Source organism: Anabas testudineus, chromosome 12, assembly GCF_900324465.2.
Source record: "Anabas testudineus chromosome 12, fAnaTes1.2, whole genome shotgun sequence".
Classification (NCBI taxonomy): domain Eukaryota; kingdom Metazoa; phylum Chordata; class Actinopteri; order Anabantiformes; family Anabantidae; genus Anabas; species Anabas testudineus.
In genome coordinates this window covers 3,524,924-3,544,277 of record NC_046621.1, presented here as the reverse complement: position 1 = coordinate 3,544,277, position 19,354 = coordinate 3,524,924, and the positions used below count along the sequence as shown (strand labels likewise).

Here is a 19,354-nt window from a genome sequence, read left to right as displayed (position 1 = left end):
AGATAGATTATGTAACACCACCACTCGGGGATCTGTGATGTAGTTTTCAATGCAGCAGCACGGGAAGTTTCGTATTTTAGCTTGAAAGGCACCGTTCAGTCATGTCTGTGTTACTCACTGTGGACCTGAAAGTGTCTAGACTTTATCAGCAGGAGAGTATGTGTAGGGAAAACCCAGCGTGTGGTAGAGGGGAAAGCCGTTTCCGGTAATCCATCCAGTTTACGTTTTAGATAAATGTGATTTGATTATTACAGACGGATGACTCAGTTGTTGGTTGGAAAGGATATGATGGAGAAACAATAGCGAAGACAGTGATGACTGGAAAGAGGATACGGAGTAATGCCTCTTACTGTACGGGGTCTGATTTCCAGTTTTACTGTAAATGTGTTTTCACAGCCTGGTCTAGGGGTCTGGTAGCGTAGACCACATTCAGGTTTTCCTAAGCTTGGACTATTGAAGTATTTATTACTTGACCTTGGGGACAGTGTCCCTCTGTGCAGCTTTGCTCTTTGATCCTTGGATTTGGATTAGGATATACAGCCCTTCCTGCTGCTCTGTCTGTTTGTTTGGGTTGCTGTGTACGCTTATGTATATATACCGATATAGAAAGAATGTCTTTGTAGCCCACTGTCTGTCCCTGCCTGCAGAGCATCTACTCTTTGTAGTGCTAGTGAGGTCGACAGCAGCAGAAAATGTGGTTTGTTTGCTGTGCTACTGTGCTATCAGTCTTAGCCATAATATGTTCACTGTTTAGCTGCTTGCCCCTCGATCTCACTGTTGTATTCCCTCTCAGTGCCCTCTATCATTTTCTGTCACGTCAAGCAGCTGTTTCTATGCAGAAAGCTCTAAAAAGTGCAAAAACACAGTTACTTTATGCATTTTAAGAGAGAGCAAAGGGGGGCGTTTAGATAAAAGCTGAGGTATGTGGTTAACATGATACTGCAGGGGTACCAGGATGTCAGATTGTACAATCTCATGTTCCATCACAGTGAAAAGGATGTTTGGTTTTACCTTCAGTATGCTCAACAGAAATCATGATGGTGTGACAGAAAAGAAGTGCACACATGCTGATGTATAGTAAATAAAACCTCTGGCTGTCTGGGTTTACACTGCCTTATCTCTCAGATAGTAAACAAGCGGATTTTGCGTGGCCTGCAGTCCGTCTTCTTTGTTTCGCTTATTTGCTTTCTGCTTGTTGTTTTGACAACAAAGGCTTGTTGGTACTGTCCACTTGTGTGTGGAGCTGGGGGTGGAAAAGAGGATGGAGGAAGGAGGGGCAAGTCAAGTTTGATCTTGCTTCCAGAAGCTCTGCTGCAGGAAGAAAGCTATGGTAGGTGAAAGGGCACTGGCTGCTGCCAAATCTGCAGAGAGAAAGTGTGTGTAACCCACTGTGCACAGAGAGCTAGCTGTTGGCTTACTGCAGTATTTTTGGTGTAATCAAATAGGAATTTGAAGGGATTACTTACACCCATTCTTAAAATCAATGCAGATGTTCTGGACCAGCAGAAAGTTTATTATCCTTAGCACTGTGTGACTGTCATATGGTCTTATACACATTGAAATGACAGATCATCTTTAATAACTGATGATTTTAAGGCTGATACGATCGAGTTTGCTTGTGCATTAAAAGGTTGCAACGCTGTGAGATTTTCCTGTTATGATAACAATCTAAGAAAATGTCACGGTTTCACACTACATATTACTGCACTGTTATTGTTATGATTATCAGTTAGGTGTAAAAGTACTGTTACACGTAACAGACCTGCATTGAAAATGTATCATGCATTAATGTAAATGCAGGATTTTACTGTTAGTTGAGCTGTTTTGAACTAATCTGTATCAAACTGCAGAACGTGAAGTAAATGGTTCAGTTATTTATAACATGTTTAGAAAATATTTGCAGAATTGTGTAGATGTATAAATAAATCTTTTTTTAATGTGGCCATAAATAGTACGAATGTATCATTTATAGTATAGTGTAACATTTACTGCTCCACGTTTGGCCCAGTTTTTCATGAAGTATCAACTATTGATTTATTGCATATTTGCACAGTGAAGTAAATGAAATGTCAGGCTAAAAATATTGTGCTCAGATAGCAAGTTAATGATATCTGATCATCGTACTTCCTTATGTGTTGAAATCTGCTGTGAAATAACCATAGAAACAGAAAAGAAATAAGATTCCCTTACTTCTAAAGCCTTATGTCAGTGTTACTGTCCTTCAGTGATTCAAACACAGATGGTCTTAATGAAAACACTGAAAATACTTTTTTTTAAACAGCCTTGAGGGAAATAAGACGACTGCAGTATATTGAGTAACACAGTACTTCTAGAAAATGAGCAAACTTCCTTTTTTGATGTAGAAATCCTCCATGTGACAGCTCAGCAGTCATTTAACAGAGCCACAGGCCTCCGTCACCTTCCTTACAGTACATCCACCATGTCGAGGTCACAACGACCAGTCTGCAGTAAGTTTGTTTGGAGCCAGATGCTTCTGACTCTAAACAATGGGACAGGATCATTATTGACTGTCTCACAGCATATTTCTAAGCTGCTTATAGATGCATTGCTTTTAAATTACATAATCGTCTCTCCATTCTCTCTATTTCATTGCGATTAACACCTGGAGCCGTTGCAGCAGCTGTTTTTAGGTTCAGTGGGGATTTCTGATATTAAATGTGGTGCATTACACAGTGTAGCTTATACTGAGAGATAAATATTGACATAGATAACCTGCCAAGTGTAAGTGGCCCTAAACATCAAAATCTACATGTTGGACTGTGAACTTTCATCCAAAAATTTCACTTATTTTTTCATGAAGCTGTCACAACTTTTGTTTTATGTGTCAGTTTGTGATTCAAACGACCGCCTGTCTACATAGTTCATTGCTTTTGGTTGCATGCTACAGATGGTCTAACAGCCATTAGATTTTAATGGTGCAACCTATGAATCATCTGTTTGATGCAGCTAAGATTTGATGAGTTAAGCAAGAGTTTAACAAACCAACTTGGAAATGAATTATTGTGTAAGTGGTGAAGCCAAATCCAGAACTAAGATATACAACTTCATTATGCAAATAATTATTATTATGTTGTGTACACAGCTATGGAAAATACACTGTGGGCAGATAATTAGTAATTATTTATATTTCAAAAGTAAATTTTCAATATGTAATTTATATTTGAAGATTTCAAGAGATTACTGCAATAATTCTTCCACTCAAAAAGCTCATACAGAAGGAAGGACTGCAAGAAAAAGTGGAATAAATGCACCCTTCCCTCAGTAACTGCACCTCCCAAACTTCGTGCCTGATCATGTTTATTCTCCCATGAGTACATACAGTACACCAAAACCATTAGTCCTACATGAAATGCGTCTGTGTACTGTAATACCTCTGCAGTGCTGAGGACTGAGGTACTTTACTGCATAAAACATTTGATTTCAGAAGGAACATTTGCATTAGTTTGGACTGGATCACACTTCCCTAACATTTGTCCAACCACCCTAAAGAAATGATTACTTTTAATTGTCATGATGGCACTAGGATCATGAACAATCTCACTAAGAAGAAGGTATTTCTTTCCATGTAATACTGAGTCATGTGTATCTTTCCCTCTTTAGGGAGGGCCTCTTCCTGACACCACCTGACATTGTTCTGTACCCAGTTTCAATCTTCTTGATGAGAATACAATGGACTGGTGTCATGTGTTGTGGTGTGTCATTTAGGAAGTTGCAAAACAGTAAAAACAAATGTATGTTTTAACCAAGTACTGAATACGACTAACCAACATGTTATTTCTTCAAATCCTGCAACCTGCCATGGGAGCGGAAACATTACACAACTTCGATTGAGAAACTGATTCGTAAACTAGGTTTTGTGCTAAGCGGTGTGCATGACCGCATGTTGGAGAACACCCTGGGAATCTCCCTTTCAGATGATTTCAGATGTTGATCAAGGTTCTTCTGTATTTGTTTCCGTAGACTTTGACTTATATTCACATTTGCAAATTCATGCAGACACAAGTGATTAATTTAGGTTCCTTTGTTGTTGGTATAAATGTTTCTCATTGTTATATAAAAAACCTTTTAACAATTGGTTTCTTAGTCCTTTCCAGCTGTTTTTGTTCAATGCTCCTCAAAGATCTGGAACGTAACTCACTTTCATAGTCTTGCACAGCTGCGTTGTAGCTACATACAAATCTTCACAAGCAAATAAATGTCGAACAAACTGGGCTATTTTTATTTGGAATATGGATGACATCCTTATATGGTTCTAGCTCAGTAAGTAACATAAAATCTTATTTCCTTTCTTTTCCATTAGTTGGACAACATCCTCTACCCTCCCTCCGTGTCCTTCAGGAAGTCCAGTAACCCAGAGTTGACCTATGGATTAAGTCCTGCCCTCAAGTTTAAGCTACACCTCAGTGAGGATGGAAAACACATTCGAAGAAGGAGCCTCGGAGGTGGTCTCACAGGTAGCCAATTTATTTATGGCCTTCCCATGTTGGGTTCTCACAAGTATTTTAGACCAGCTGATTGACATGTTTAAAAGAAATTGATACCAAACCACCTTATTCGTACATATTAATGTTGGTTTCGAGGAAGACCTGGACTTTATTTATCTGCAGTTGCTAATGATAGTTGGCTAACACATGATATATGTATGAAATTAGAGCTTCCTTGCATATGGGCTTTTCCTGGCCACAGTTCAAAATGCTTTTTAACACACAAGCTAGTTGAGATGTGTCCGATATTTGACTCATTACGTATTTGAGTCCATTCGAGATGTCGACGTGTGTTAAACATATTAGCTTTCGTAATATAGCAGCCACACATACAGTATATACTGTGCACGGTAACCAAAACAAACAAGTTCCTCATCAGACCACATAATCCATCTCCCCTCCCTCCTCACGCTCACTTTTACATTTAGTTTCTTGTGTTTGCCACAGCTTGTAGATTTATTTGTATTGGTCGACCAGAGAGGGATAAAAATAAAACAGCGGACCCATTTATCCTAATCAAACATGTTTTGCTACTTTTATGCATATCCAGACATGCAGATTGTTTTAGAGATCTCTACAGTCACCTTAGCAGTGCAATAAAGGCATGCAGGATTTCATGTGTATCTGTACATGCATTACCACTCGGTGTTTGCCTGTGGGTGATCTATAGATTACAAAGGCTTGGTGTGGTTTGTTGTTGGAAATGTCCATTAGGTTTGGTCTTGCTAAAACCCCACTTGGAGTCTGCATAAAAGGAAGAATGCATTAGCTAACGAGCTTATTACTTAATTTGTTTACAGTCAGTAGGACCGTTTGTTCCCACAATGAAATATACAGTGTTCATGTAGTATTAATCAGAAATGTGTCAAGTCAGCAGAAGGCTCTTTGTAGTTGTAGGTGCCAGGTTTTGTGGTTTAGGTCGGTCGGTAGCAAGTCCTGAGATTGAGAGTACAACATACAGCATCAGACTAGTTAGTCAGTTTACTATGTTATTTCTCAAGAACTCAGCCTCTGGATAGATGAAAGGGCGTCTGACTCGTATATTTCCCCCCTGGGCAACTGCACATAAACGGTTTTTCTGTTTTGGCTGCAGCTTTGTTTGCTTCCATTCAGAAAGCTGGGAAACCTCAGGCTCCTGGTCTGTTTTATGGCTTTGAACAGCTCAGCCATCATTGTGAGGTGTTTACTGAGGGCTTTTATGTCACTGATTAAAATGTTGACCTTTTCACAGGCGGTGTAAGACTGTGTTTTCATCAGGGTCAGCTTTGAATCAATGCATTTCCCTCACTAACCGCTCTACATAAAAACATGATGGATGGACAAACATTAAACTGAAACTTTCACTGATCGATTGCGATGTCTGTGTTTCTAATTTGAGTTAGTGATTTGACTTTCAGTATAACAGTATAACCACTGTATGCTGTAGACTGTCAGACTGTCTGTATGCTAGATGAATACAGTATATTCTACCCGAGGCTTTGAAATTGTTTTGAGGAAATAAAACTTGATGCATATCCTAAGACTAGTACAATCTAATCTTGATGTTGGAATGAAAATCCTCTGTGAGAAAAGCTCAGCAGACCAGTGCAAGTGTGTTGATGTTTCACAATTCTGATTATTTGGTTTATGCAAGAGGGGTGTTCAGGGGCATCTGCACAAGGTTGGGAACTGCATGAACTGTCATTGAAAATGCCTGAGCTGAAGTAAAAAAAAGAAAAGAAAAGAAAAGTGTTGACTGGTGTCTGATGAGAGACTTCCTTTTTGCCGGGATGTGATGGGCTCTAGTGAGGAAAACATTTGCTAGTTAGGAAGGAAGGACTATGATTTTCCCACCTCATCCTGTTTAAGCTCACTTTATATTCTCCTCCCTGCAGTGATCACAGCATTACTGGGACAATATCTGTAACACGGCAGACAGAAATGTATAATTTTAACTGCTTACTGTATACAAATGCACAGTAAATTATGTAGAGATGTTTGCTTAGCTCCAAAACGGAGCCCTATAATTTTGTCTGCAGTGGAAAAAACAAGTGGTTCAATGCTGTTTTTGCTTTTTCTGTAATGTGTATCATCAGCAAAGAAGTAAAAAAGAAGACAAAACTTGTGGCTTAAATGACCAGTGCAGTATGACAGCCACTATATTTATCACGTGAAAACAAAGCAGACGTTGGCAGACAGGCACACGTCCACTGTGAGGGATTTCCTATTACAAGCAAGTGTCAAAGTCTGCAAATTGACTCTCGTATGGGAGTGGACCAAAAGGAAAACAGTAGACTAAAAGTCTAAAACACATTACTGTGCTTTACAAAGTGTTCAGCAGTGATGTGAGGTGTTTGGCTCTTTATCTATAGCGTGTTAAACCACAGAATGGTGGCTTTGAACCTTTTATTTTGTTTTAAGGACCCTTTGTGCCGTTGAGAATTGACAGTAGGAAGATAACAGGAAATGAGAGAAGAGAAATATAGAGAATGAAATGCAATAAAAGATTCCCTGCTGGACTGAAACAGTTGTCAGTCAGCATCTTAAATCCCCAGGTCGCCAGGTGGTAGTGTGAATATAACTTTATTGAACTGTATAGGGCTGTAGCCGGTGTCACTGTATATGTTATTAAAGCTGATGCTTATCACATCACGAACATATAGTTAGAAAAGGAATACTTGCATATCTGTCAGGGAAAACAGGCATGTGGTTTAGTTTGTGTCCCCCAAAAACAAATGTGAGGTTGTCCTCAAGGATGAATATCGAGATATGCAAAGTAACTGAAAGAAAGATGGCAACAAATGTGAGACCACGATAACGGTAACAAGCAAAATTGAGACTGACTCGGCTGTATGAGTTGTTGTGAGTCAACAAAATGATGTTGGCAGGATGGATAAATGATTTGTTACTGATTTAATTTGGGCAAAATATAATGGCATCATGCCATTACTCTCATGCACTTCACATTAACATTGTAGAAAAGATCCACCTATAATAAACCCATATTACAGTATTAGCTGGGTAGTGAATTTATAAACCTGCCCTCTGTAGTTTCTGAAAGCCAAACACATCTGCTGAATAGAGAAACCAGCTTTAGGCCATATATGTGTGTGGAGCAGTGTCTACTTGTCTTCCCTTTCTGTGGCAGGATTGTTGATCCTCATCTCTGTCTCCTCGAGGCTTTACTTAAACAGGAAGTGGAAATATATACACAGGTGGATTAAAGATGAAAACAAAGCTATGAATGATTTATCAATTCACAGAGTTCCAGAGGTAAAATAAAATCTGCTAATCCAAATACTGAGGCTGTTTGAGTTGTATATTAATGTGTCTCGCCTCGGTGAAGTCTTTGGATAAGGAGGGTGAAGTAGATGAAAGTGGATGAGGGATAGAAGCAGCACTGAGTGCCATCTAGCTGTCAGCTCTGGAAATTGAATGTGGGGAATGCTACGAAGAATTCATGTTGTTAAAACCTCTAAGTAAATTTATTCCCTTCCCTTCAGAGTGTCAGACCTGTTGGTGCTGCTGTTATGTAATGTTGGGACTGTCTGTGATCTCTTAATGGGCTTTTCCACTGTCTGCCTAATTTAATCCATCTGTCATCCAGCCTGACTTCAAAAGGTCAAGGTCAACGTCACACTTCTACTAAAGGCAGCCGTCTTATGTTACTGGTCTTTAACATATACTGTTGCCCTATTTACTACCTCTTAATATGGGTCATGGATGGTGGAGTATGGTAGTTGAATATCACAAAACACGTTGATGACTGCACAGAGGCGGATAAAGTACAAATGGATTCATGTAAAACTGTTTAAGTATTTTAGTCCAGTGATTCCCAGCTGTGGTGTCTGACCCCTGAGGGTCACAAGACAAATCTGAGAGGTTGTGAGATAATTAATGGGACAGAAAAGAAGTTAAGAATAAACATCAGCTGCAAAATGTGTCCAAATTGTACTTCTGGGCGATGAAGTGCTTGTGTAGAAATACTTAAAGCTACTGAACCTCCTCCTGTTATTGCTCTACAGGGAAGTACCTGCTGTTACCCACCAGCCAGCAGACACAGCCGGGATGGCAGCCACCATCTGAGATCTCTAACCTGGTTCGAATGCGTTCCCTGAATCTCGGAAAGTCAGACCCTTCCCTCACCTCCAGCCTGGTGAGTACTTCCTGCACTATGACCCTACTGCAATATTCTGCATGATATTACTTTATCCTTGGAGCAGAGTCTTCCCTGTCAATGTAAATGAATCTCTGCTCAGATCCTCCTGAAAATAGATGATGTATGTTTATGCAGACATAAGGTGGTGAACCTTATACTGTATATTATTACAACAGCGACACCCTGACGAACTGCTCACATGCACGTCTGAGATGTTTTTACAAACAGCAGGAAAATAATGTTCAATTTAAGATCTTTGAGCATGTAAATAAAATAACATTAATAAAACAACAGTCATTTTCAAACATTTTCATTCAGGTACAGTGACTCCAGTTCTACCGGCCTTATTTCTAAGTGGTTTATTGTGACTGACCTCTGGTTTAATGAATGGCCTGCATGTTGTGTTAATGCCTCTCATCCATCACTGCTGCAGATTTACAAAAGCACTTTGCTGCATTGTTTTGAAAACCACTTTCTAAATGCATTTATTGCTATGGATACAGAACATGGCATGCCACACAACATCAGTGCTCGCATGTCTCCACAATAATAAAGTAATAAACACAAAAACACGTTTCCAACCGTGCAGCTTCAGCCTTAGTTTCAGTCCTTTGTGACTGAATGACATCATGACTATGGAGGTGACCTTCAGCGCGCCCCTGCTCTCTTCTTGCAGATGTCACTGATAGAAACCCTGATCTGCTCCATCGTGATTTTGTTGTCTGGAGAGCGAGATGCAATCAAAGGCAGAGGTTAATCCAATGTTGTGATGCTATGGGTCATCCCCAGCCTGTGTGGTGGGGGTCAGAGAAAAGGTTAATGTAATAGAAAGCATGAATCGCTATGTATGTGTGTGTGTACTTTTAGAATGAATGTGTGTATTTTGGGTAAATGACACTCACACTATTAGTAATCTGAGCGGGTCGACCCAGAAAAACACTGTAACTTAAACCGGTGGGGGAGGAACTGTATTCCTCAGATGTCTCATGACACCTTGTTTACAGTAGCTGCATAACGCCACTACCACAGATTGGGATCCAGATTAAGAATCTATTTAAAATATTAGTTTAACTTTAGTTCACCCTTAAATCTCACTGCTGCTTTGTAGAAAACTCATTCCTTACACTGGGGGGCGCTAGTGCTTTTTCAGTATCTGGAATTGAATGCATGTATCCTTGTGCTTGTAAAAGCCTCAAATTATTCCCTATGGTTACTCTGCCCTGCAGAGTGAATTAATACAGGATTTCCTGGAGTATAATTGTCCTCCAGTGGTCCTCCAAGTTCTCCACATGATGTGTTGATTCGATTTAAAGTTTAACACCTTGATGGCCTGAATTAATCTTTAACATTGACTTTGCAAGACTGTTAAGATGCTGTGTTTTATAATAATGTTCTTTTCCATGTCTCCATTTATTCTACTTGCCAGTGATTACAACACTTTTCAGTAAGAGGAATGGTGGGTTTATATCAGCCACATAAAATTTCTGCACCTACTCGGGGATGAAGAAACTATCTAGTAATGCATTTCCTTATAACATGTGTCAGGTCACCTTCACAATATGGGTTAACTAATATAAAAGTGCACCTGTGGCACTCGGAGCCCCGATTCAGTCAAAAACTTAATGAAGAAGACCACACTTATCTCTCAGGTGAGGTTGGGAAATCATGGGGACCCAGGAGCCTGACACATTCGTTATTCATCCGAGTGTGTAGTTGACTTCAAAGAAAAACGTTGGAAATAGAGCCTGTCGCTTAAGAAAGGCATTTGGCCCGTCTAACATCTGCCATCCTGCACACTCCATCTTCAAAAAAGACTAAAGAGCCGTTATTAAAGTAGTTTCCGCAGAACTGTAATATAGTGTCACTGTAATACTGCGTTTTGTTAGATACAGTATTTAACTAATACAAACCTTAGGCCCTAAAAATGATCTTCACCTCTGTATAATCTACACACTCTTGGTTGCCCATAGTCTGCTGTAGGTGCAGTCCTACCTTTTGAATATATCATTTCCAGTTTTTGTTGACATTGTCAGGACACACGCAGCATATCTAATACTGTACATAGGGTATACTACTGTATATGCAATCAGACATCTTTTTGGATCATTTGTTATGTTTCTGCACCTCAGTCATATTTCTATTCTTATTCTCGACAATGTTGCATGCCCCTGGTGACTCTGCTAGCGACATGAGAAAATTAAATGCTGCGAACTGCAGCTCAGATGCTGCCTTGTGTAGACACAAGCTGAATGGCTGATGTGTTACTACATCACAACTGTAGTCGCCGACACCTCTAGGTTCATGTGCACCCACTGTATTATCCTGACCTCAGAACGAGATTAGAAAACACGATGAGCTGAAGAGACATACATTGTTTATATCCTCAATTAGAACATCTTGGTCACTGTTTGGAGGAGTTACTGTGCATTACAATAGCACAATGTACTTAAAGCTAGCAAAGGTGAAGACTGTCAGTTACACAGACACAGTTGTGGTGGTTTTATTACTGGGAAGTGCATCAGTCCCTGACTATAGTGACAATAGTTAAATGGAGAGCTGCCAGCATACAGACTGCTGCTGCTGCTAGAGCGCCAGGCGTGAGACTGTTGTCAATTCTAATCACAGTCTGATTTGGCGAGTATATCCATGTCTGAGGAGACTTAATTGGATGGTGAATATGTTTACCATTTCATTTTAAGTGGCCAATTTTAAATGAAACTCCGTTTAGATTCAAGCTTTGTGTGTTTAAGCATCCTTATTTACAAACCAGCAAACATTGACATGAATTTTTCTGAGGATATTGCAGCAACAACCTTCAGCAAAGCACCTTAATAGCAAAATACGAAGATACATACGAACAATAAACATGCATTACAAATAATACACTTAAAGAAATGTACCTCGAGTTCTTGTTTTCTCCAGGCCCAAACCCAGAAAAGCGCCCATGTAGCTGGGTGTTTACAGAGCATGTCGTGTAAATGATGTCTGTGTGCTGAAGAGAAATGCTTTTTCTTAATTATACTTAAATTACAAAAAGAATAAAAGTTTAGTTTTCATCTTTTTGTGACAGGAAAGCACCACAATCGATGAATTACTCCTGCGATCATAGTAGTAACAGCTGCCCGTTTACTGTTCTTACTGTTTTTTACAGTCTTTATAGTCTGTTAAATTTAAGTGTAGAGCGTCTAGTAATGACCGATTACCAATTTATTGATTGTCTTTCTTTATAAACCAGAGTCAGGAACTTTTGAACAATTCCTAGAGCCTTAGGTATCAAAATGGTTTCCTTTTTACTAAGCATTTATGTAGATTAAATCAATCCATATTAAAGCGAGTGCCTCTTTAATATTGTTTAGTAGTTGCTGAACCACCTCAGAGTATTATTTATGCTTCAGTCTTTCAGTTGTCTGCTTTAGACTCCTCTGGTTCTGTCGGCCACGCTTTGCCCTCCTCTGCCTCACAGGACTCCTGTTATTGCTTTTTGCCTCTTTTCCTCCTCTGTGCGCCTCCATCATGCCCCCGGGTGTGCATGGGTCTTTCACTAGCGTGGCATATCTCTCTTGACTGTGATGCTCTCTGGCAGAAAATCAATACTTCAGTTCTGGGGTGATATGGAGATAAGACTGTCATAATCCTGATGTTGTGCCTTTGTGGACTCTCATTCTCCCTCATAATTGTAGTCGGTGATGTCCTTTGCTGATATCATTGTTGTTGGAGCAGTTTGTTGTTGCAAAGGGAGGAACTCATGTGGACGGACATAAGGTGGAGTGGTTTGGTCGTAAGAACCATAATGTTTTAACAATCACCACCTTACAAACTGTCAGTTTTTTAACATCAGCTAACCTCTCATGCTAAATACCAGTAGTACCTGAGTAGACACCTGCCCACAAAAACAAGACAGTGGTATATAAGTTACCAAGATTCATATTGATCCATTTGTCTGTGGTGTCTTTGTTCTGTGGCTCCTGCATGGATTAAACAATATGTCTTTAGGTTTGGTAACAGGATCCTGATATGAGTAATTTCATATCCAGACAATACACATTGAGTGTTGGCACCAACCCCTGTTTTCCGATGTAAATTGAGTCCATGTGTGCAGACGTAAGCTGCGATGGGAACCAGTATCTCCTTCCATTTTTGTTATTCTTTGTTATGTACAGAGCGACGGGCCAAAGCCTCTTGTAACCTTTATCTGGTCCATGTCAGCTCTTGAATTGTAGGTACAACCTGCTTCTCTTTGCTGTTCATAATCTTGTCTCCTGTCTAAAATGGCCGTGTTCGTGTTCTTGCCTGTGTCCGTGCCGAGCAGAAGCAAAAAAATATTACTGTAAAGAGTGATTTGTGGTACAACAAAATAAACAATAGGGCATAACTTGAAACAATAGATGCAGGGATGGTTTATCATCCTCACACAGCCCTAGTTACAGGTATTTGTTTTCCCTTTGTGACCTTTTGGTGTCACTTTAACCGACTTAGAACCACGATGCCCAAAAAACACTTGTGTGTTTTTGTGTGTGAGTGTTCGTTAATTTAAGTTTTTATTACTTTATTAAGACCTCATTCCTAAATTTTACAGAAATAGGTTTACCTAATTAACCACAACATGTATTACTGTGATTATAAACCAATTAATGACACAGTCAATGTACAAATTTACAAACTAGAGAAAGAAATAATTAAAGATTTATTGGTTCTCCACCCTTACCGTGAACATTGTCACAGCAGGGAGCGTTATTCAGTTATTAGAGATTAGAGGAAACGTAATACTGTCTTGATTCACTGTGAAACATTTACTGTCATGTTTCTGATGCGTTTTCATCTTCATTTTACATTTGATTAGCTTTGGAAAAATATGGATATTACACATCCCAAAATTAAAAAAACGTGCTTTGTGTAGCTTTAAACATCTGGATGTGATAGAAATGAATCTGTCACTCTAGATAAAGTAGTTGCAGTCGAAATGTTCAGCTGCTGTCATCTGCTCTGTATGAGATACAGTTTTCTGTGTTCTGAGATTTAAATGTGACAGTGTGATTTTTTTTTTTTTTTTTTTTGAAACTGAGGAAATTGGATTATCCATGTGGACTCAAGCTGACATCATTTTAATCTTATGAATGCATACATTTACATGGTTATTCCAGTTTATTCAAAATTGAAAAACCATAGGGGAATTGAGATTGATGCATTGCTGCAGCTATTGGTTTTTCTTGGTGACTGTCTTTGCGTTTGTTGTCAAGGTTAAAGTCTGGCCTTATCCATGGAGCAGTTGGCTCTACAGGGTTTTATCATGGCTGGATATTCTTACTGCTTTAGCTTTGGACAGATGGATTCTTTGCTCTGCTTTGTATGAAGGGAATTGACTCTTTCTTTCCGTAGCGCTCTCTTCACAGGCCGTGTCCCTCCTCTGCCTGCCTTACATCTGCAGGTTGCCTCTTGGTCTGATAAGCTCAGGCAGAGCAGAGGCTGTGGGTCACTCAATCAGCACTCTCTGCATGCTTTCAGAGCCAGCTCTCCCTTTTTTCTCCTGAGGCAGAGGAAACAACCTCAGTTGCCCACCTGCCAGGAGGAAATGAGTCACAGACAACCCCTGGACTTTTACCAGAGGCTATTCTGCGGCTCTGCTCCAGGGCTAGTGGCACAAACGTTCACGGCTGCCTCCCAAATTCACCTTAAAGCAGCTTTATATGTGATTGTTTACTCTCTACTTCACTAGAAGAACACATAACAAGGCAATTATTTTTACTGTGCTTTGTTTAGACAAACATAATGTTGTCAAATCACCTTTTTTGTCCATCAAACAGTCCAAAACCAAACAATAAGGGAGAGAAACAGCTAATCCACATATTTAAGATTCTTGAACACACTGATATTTGGTATTCTACATTAATAAATGACTTACATTTGATGTAGATAGTATCTGTGGCTATTGAATAAGACTAATGACCCTTCCCTTGTCTTCCTGCAGTGTCTTGTCTTCATTATTAGTCCAGTGTGGACTTTTCTTAATTGTTCGTTTAAACATACACAGACTGAGCATTGGCCTGAAACTAGTCGGTTGAACATAACAGGATTCTTGAATTCCCTCAGGTAATCTGCCGGGCGGTGTTCAAGCTGAAAAAGTTGACTACTGTAATCCTCGTCCTCTGAGGTTTTAGGGGGTTTATTCAAAAACAGGCTGATTACCCAGGCGCAGACCTGAGGTTTCTACTCTCTGCTTTCTTATCAGCACAGCAGCACAAATGACGTCGTCTCAGGTTTCAGAAAGGGGGAAAGTTGACGTAGTGGTCACCTATCTGACAGTCCTGTGCACCTACTCCACCGGCTGTAGTGGCTAGCTGTCATTCCCGGCCATACTCTCTAAGAGAAATCATTTGAGCTTGACTGGAGATGAGGAGAATGGAAGGGCCCCACTTAATATTCACAGAGGAGTACCACAGTGAATAGAAATGTGTGAGAAAGAGTGAAAAAAGACAAAGTTTGGAGGACGGGGGGGGGGGGGCAATGAAAAACACAGACGGAAACAGAATGTGAAATTGCTGGATAGAATTGGCAGCAGCACGACATTGGAAACTATTTATTTTCCAAATGCCAATAATGCAGGAGGGTGTGGGGACATCGAGTTAGTGAGTGTGAAGATCTGTGGTCACTCGCTGACTGTCTCGAAACTCTTCTCCGTGTGCAGCTTTAAGAACCCGAAGCGGCGCATGAAATTGTCGGAAATTGAGAAAGGTTATACTCTTGTATACATAACAGGGTTTTCCAGGGAAGTGCGGTCGATTTCAGCATGATAATGATTCAGTACTGGGTGTTTTGGAATGAAGGAAACGCTTCCTATGGTCAAACTGGCGCAAAGCAGTTTTGAAGGTTGAAGGTCGTCAGTGAAAAGTACTTTAACAGTCCGCATGGCTTCCATACACAATGCCCCGTCTTCCCCCTTCTGTCTTAGTCATCATGTTTCACTAACCTGAACTTCAGGTGTGCATTTTACGTTCTTTATGCGACTCATTGAATGTATTAGAGGCCAGCCTGCTGCAGGAAGGATGCCAGATTCATTGTTGAGGTTGAGGCAGAACAATGCTGGGAAGGATATCCTCTCATTTTCATGGTCACCTCGGGTGCCTGAAAAGCGTGGCAGCACAAAGAAATGAGTCTTGGGGCTCCCACTTGTCCCCGGTACCCCACACCACACCTCCTACTCACCCCCGCCCGTTGCTACGCTAAATTAGAACTGCCTGTCTTCCTCCTTCTCTCTGATCCTCCCACTCTCTCTCTTACTCACTCACTCACTCTCTCTCTGTCCATCTCTCTCCTTCACTCCTGAAGTTACAGAGGAGAGGAACAACATGAGGTGTCAGCTGACTGCCCCCCTCCAATCAGATAAGTTCTGATCGAAGTGTTTAGCAGCTGCTAAGATCAGATTTAGCCTGAGGGAGGAGGGAGGAGAGAGGGAGCAGGAGGCTGGAGCAAGGCAGTGCAGCATGGCTATTCACCGGTAAGGAGGCATGATAAGTCGGGTCTCTGTACCATGGACGAGTCCAGCATTCTGAGGAGACGAGGGCTACAGGTAGGCAACCAGAGAAGCCTGTGCTGCGTGTGCAGCTCTCATAGGATGACTTTGTACCGTATCTACGTGTGTGTGGTTTTCCAGGCTCCTGCGTTGGTTCACTCTTTACTTTATTGACCTTTTTGTTTTAACACACAGTGAGCAACGTCTTGGCTCTGCTGTTTGTGTGCTTGTGTCCTGCGAGTGAGGGGAACTGTGCTGACAGTTTTTCATTTCTGTTAAAGAGGATAATTAGAATATTTAACAGTTGATGGAAATCAGGCTGCAGATCTCGCACTTTGCTTCTCTGTGCAGATTAGGACATGTTGAGTTGTCCTTACTTTTTAAACTGTCTCAAATCATTGGTGCTAGCTGCCTGCAGGGGAAATGAGAGCTGTGCATTTGTGGAACAAGATTGATTGCTGTGTGAAGTGTGAAGGGCTTTCTTAAGCTTTATTGACTTTTTATGATAATCGAGTGCCCACTTAGGCTTTTTTTTCTTTGTCTGAATTTTTGATTGAGGTGTAGGCTCAGTTCAGGTCATAACAAATGATGCACTTAATCAAATCATTGCTGCCATCATGCTGCCACTACATCAAATGTAAATGAAAGTGGAAAGGAGGGGCAGGGTGTTCTGTAATATGAAATTGCTTGGATTTTAAACTGCATATCATATTATTGTATTGTTAATCCAAGACCTTTCTGACATTAATCATTTCCTCCAGCTGAGCCAACAAACCGTGCAGTAGTGGTTACAGTAAACTGTAAATTTGACTTGATTTATTATTTTCTAACTCTGCTTTGAGCCACTTAAAGATATTGCAAAAGAAACCTTTTTAAAATTCAGCTCAAACTACTGCATGTGTTGTGAATCACAAACTCCCTGTGATCCGTTGTATGTGTTGTTTGTTTTAATTAGGCTGCCGTATGGCTGCTGAATTAATCCGATAAAACTGCCTTTTGTGCTCCATTATTTATTTCACAATAAACAAATGTAAGTTTTGCTAGTTGGTGTTTTATTTATGTAGCTGTCGAGCACATTTCTAGAAAGAAGCTGGTAATATTTGACTTTTCATGCATACACGTTCAGTGTCAATGTGTTCCTCTGTGATTATGAATCTTTATGAAAATGAGACAGCAGAAGTGCTGACATTTAATTTATGCTGTTTGATTTTTTTTTTATGGTTTTAATGGGTTTCTCTGGAGAACCAATAACATTTTTGTAATTGAGTTTATCAAAAGCTTCCAAACAGTCATTTTGTGCCCAGTTGCCCTAATGTCTCTGCTCCGTTGCTGGACACCACCGGCTCCTACCGTGCTCTCTTTTCTATCACACAAGACTTCTTTATGTGCCCTAACGTGCATCAGCTAAACCAAACACAACGGCTGCTCCTGTGTTTGGGCAGCCACAACCTCTAAAGTTTCACACTCAAAAGGAAACATGGAAGTTAGTTTGTCAGGCAAATGAGCGGAGCTGCACAATTTCCCATTCATTCTTAAGCCAGGAAGGGATGACATCATTCCAGTCGGACCTTGTTTATGTGTGAGGATGGTTTGAACTGGACTATTTACATTACGGACTGTGTCTGCGCTTTTGGCCTCATAGTATAAAATAAATATGGTTGTTAAAGCCTCACAGTATCTCCTGTTTTATTTCCTGTACCTATATTAAGTGAAATCCTTCCTCTTTATGTTTATTAATCTAATCTGTTAAAGACATTAAACTTTTTGGGAAATGTGATTATTCGCTTTCTTGCTGAGACTTGAATCAAATTTCAAGTTTGATTAAGTTTATATGATAAATATAAAGCTACAGCAAACAACTCATTAGCTTAGCTTAGCATAAAGAGTGGAAACAGCCTGTCTCCATCCAAACGTTACAGAAACAGTTTACCAGTTATTATGCTAAGCTAAGCTAGTAAACATATTGACCAAATGGCCCAACATCCTCAGATATTTCTGCAGTTTTGATTTGACCATAGATGCATGAGTTTAACTCAACAAGGCGTCCATACAAATATCCAAAAGAAAATAAAAATGACCATAAACGAATGCACATTTGTGCATCAGAATACAAGAATTTCATGCGATATTCAGTGAAGTCATATTTGTGTCAGAAATATGACACATTGCTTTTACTTGATCTTCAATCATGAAGAACAATATGAGAGTGTGCCTCTTGATTCCTAATGAATGTGACAGGGTGCAGGATTTATTTTTAGACATGTCGAAAACATCCACAGACAAACCAACAATACGCAGGAGAGTTATTGTTTGGCAGTACCAGGCCCATTAATGCGTTCTTTAAATAAAATGCAGCTAAAGATTGTTGTTCAGCTCAGTTCAGAATGAATGTCAGCGTCTGGAGGACTAAAGGAACGTACTGATACGAGGCGGAGTTGAAAGAGGTGAAGTACGTGTAGGATGCGTTAATAAATATTCTAGCATTTGGATACTCGATATCTTTCCTGCATTTTACTTGAATTACTTTTGCTTTTTTATACATTTAAATTAGAATGGGATTAGCATTAGCAGTGGGATGTGGTGCACTTCTGTAATTGGTTTCTCTCTAAAAGTAATTACCTTCATTCCTGTAAGATAATGCGTCCATCCTTTATTTGTGCAGTTCGTCAGCAGACAGTGTGTTTTGTGTGGTGTTTGTCTGACCTCTGTTATTTCCTGTGTACAAAAAGTAAAATAAGTGTTAGGTTGTCAATGTCTTATTTGACAAATGTAATTAATACTGTCCAAATATGCGTGCAGGTGTTTAAGTGTAATCTAACGTACAGACTTTCATGTATAACGTGTACCTCTATTCTGAGTCCCTTTAGCTTGGCTTTTGTGGTTGTGTCTCAGTCTCACTAGGTTTGAAGTCAGAGCCACAATCTTCCCTCATTATATAAAATTTGTAGGATTTATATAGGATTTAATGATTCCTATAGCAGCTGCACACGTCCTTCATCTTAATTAGGAGCAGCCTGTCAGGAGATGCTGCATTGCACTGTAAGCTTTACTGTACTTCTGACACATCCATCGAACATAGACTGCTAATAAAAGGTACCTACCCAGACATTGTGTGTCTCCAAAGAGCCGTTTGTGTGAATTGGTGTGAGCCAGCTGGTGTGATGCAGCCTAGTTGACAAAACATGATTGTGCAGCATGAGAATG

General features: G+C 40.0%; 1 protein-coding gene across 1 annotated transcript in view; it reads left to right on the top strand.

Moving 5' to 3' along the window:
- mast4 (microtubule associated serine/threonine kinase family member 4) overlaps nt 1-19,354 on the top strand; it is a 72,669-nt gene that overhangs the window by 8,048 nt on the left and 45,267 nt on the right. Inside the window, 2 exon segments of the mRNA XM_026353851.1 lie at nt 4,322-4,475; nt 8,510-8,640. Of these exon segments, the coding sequence (XP_026209636.1) occupies nt 4,322-4,475; nt 8,510-8,640 (285 nt within the window).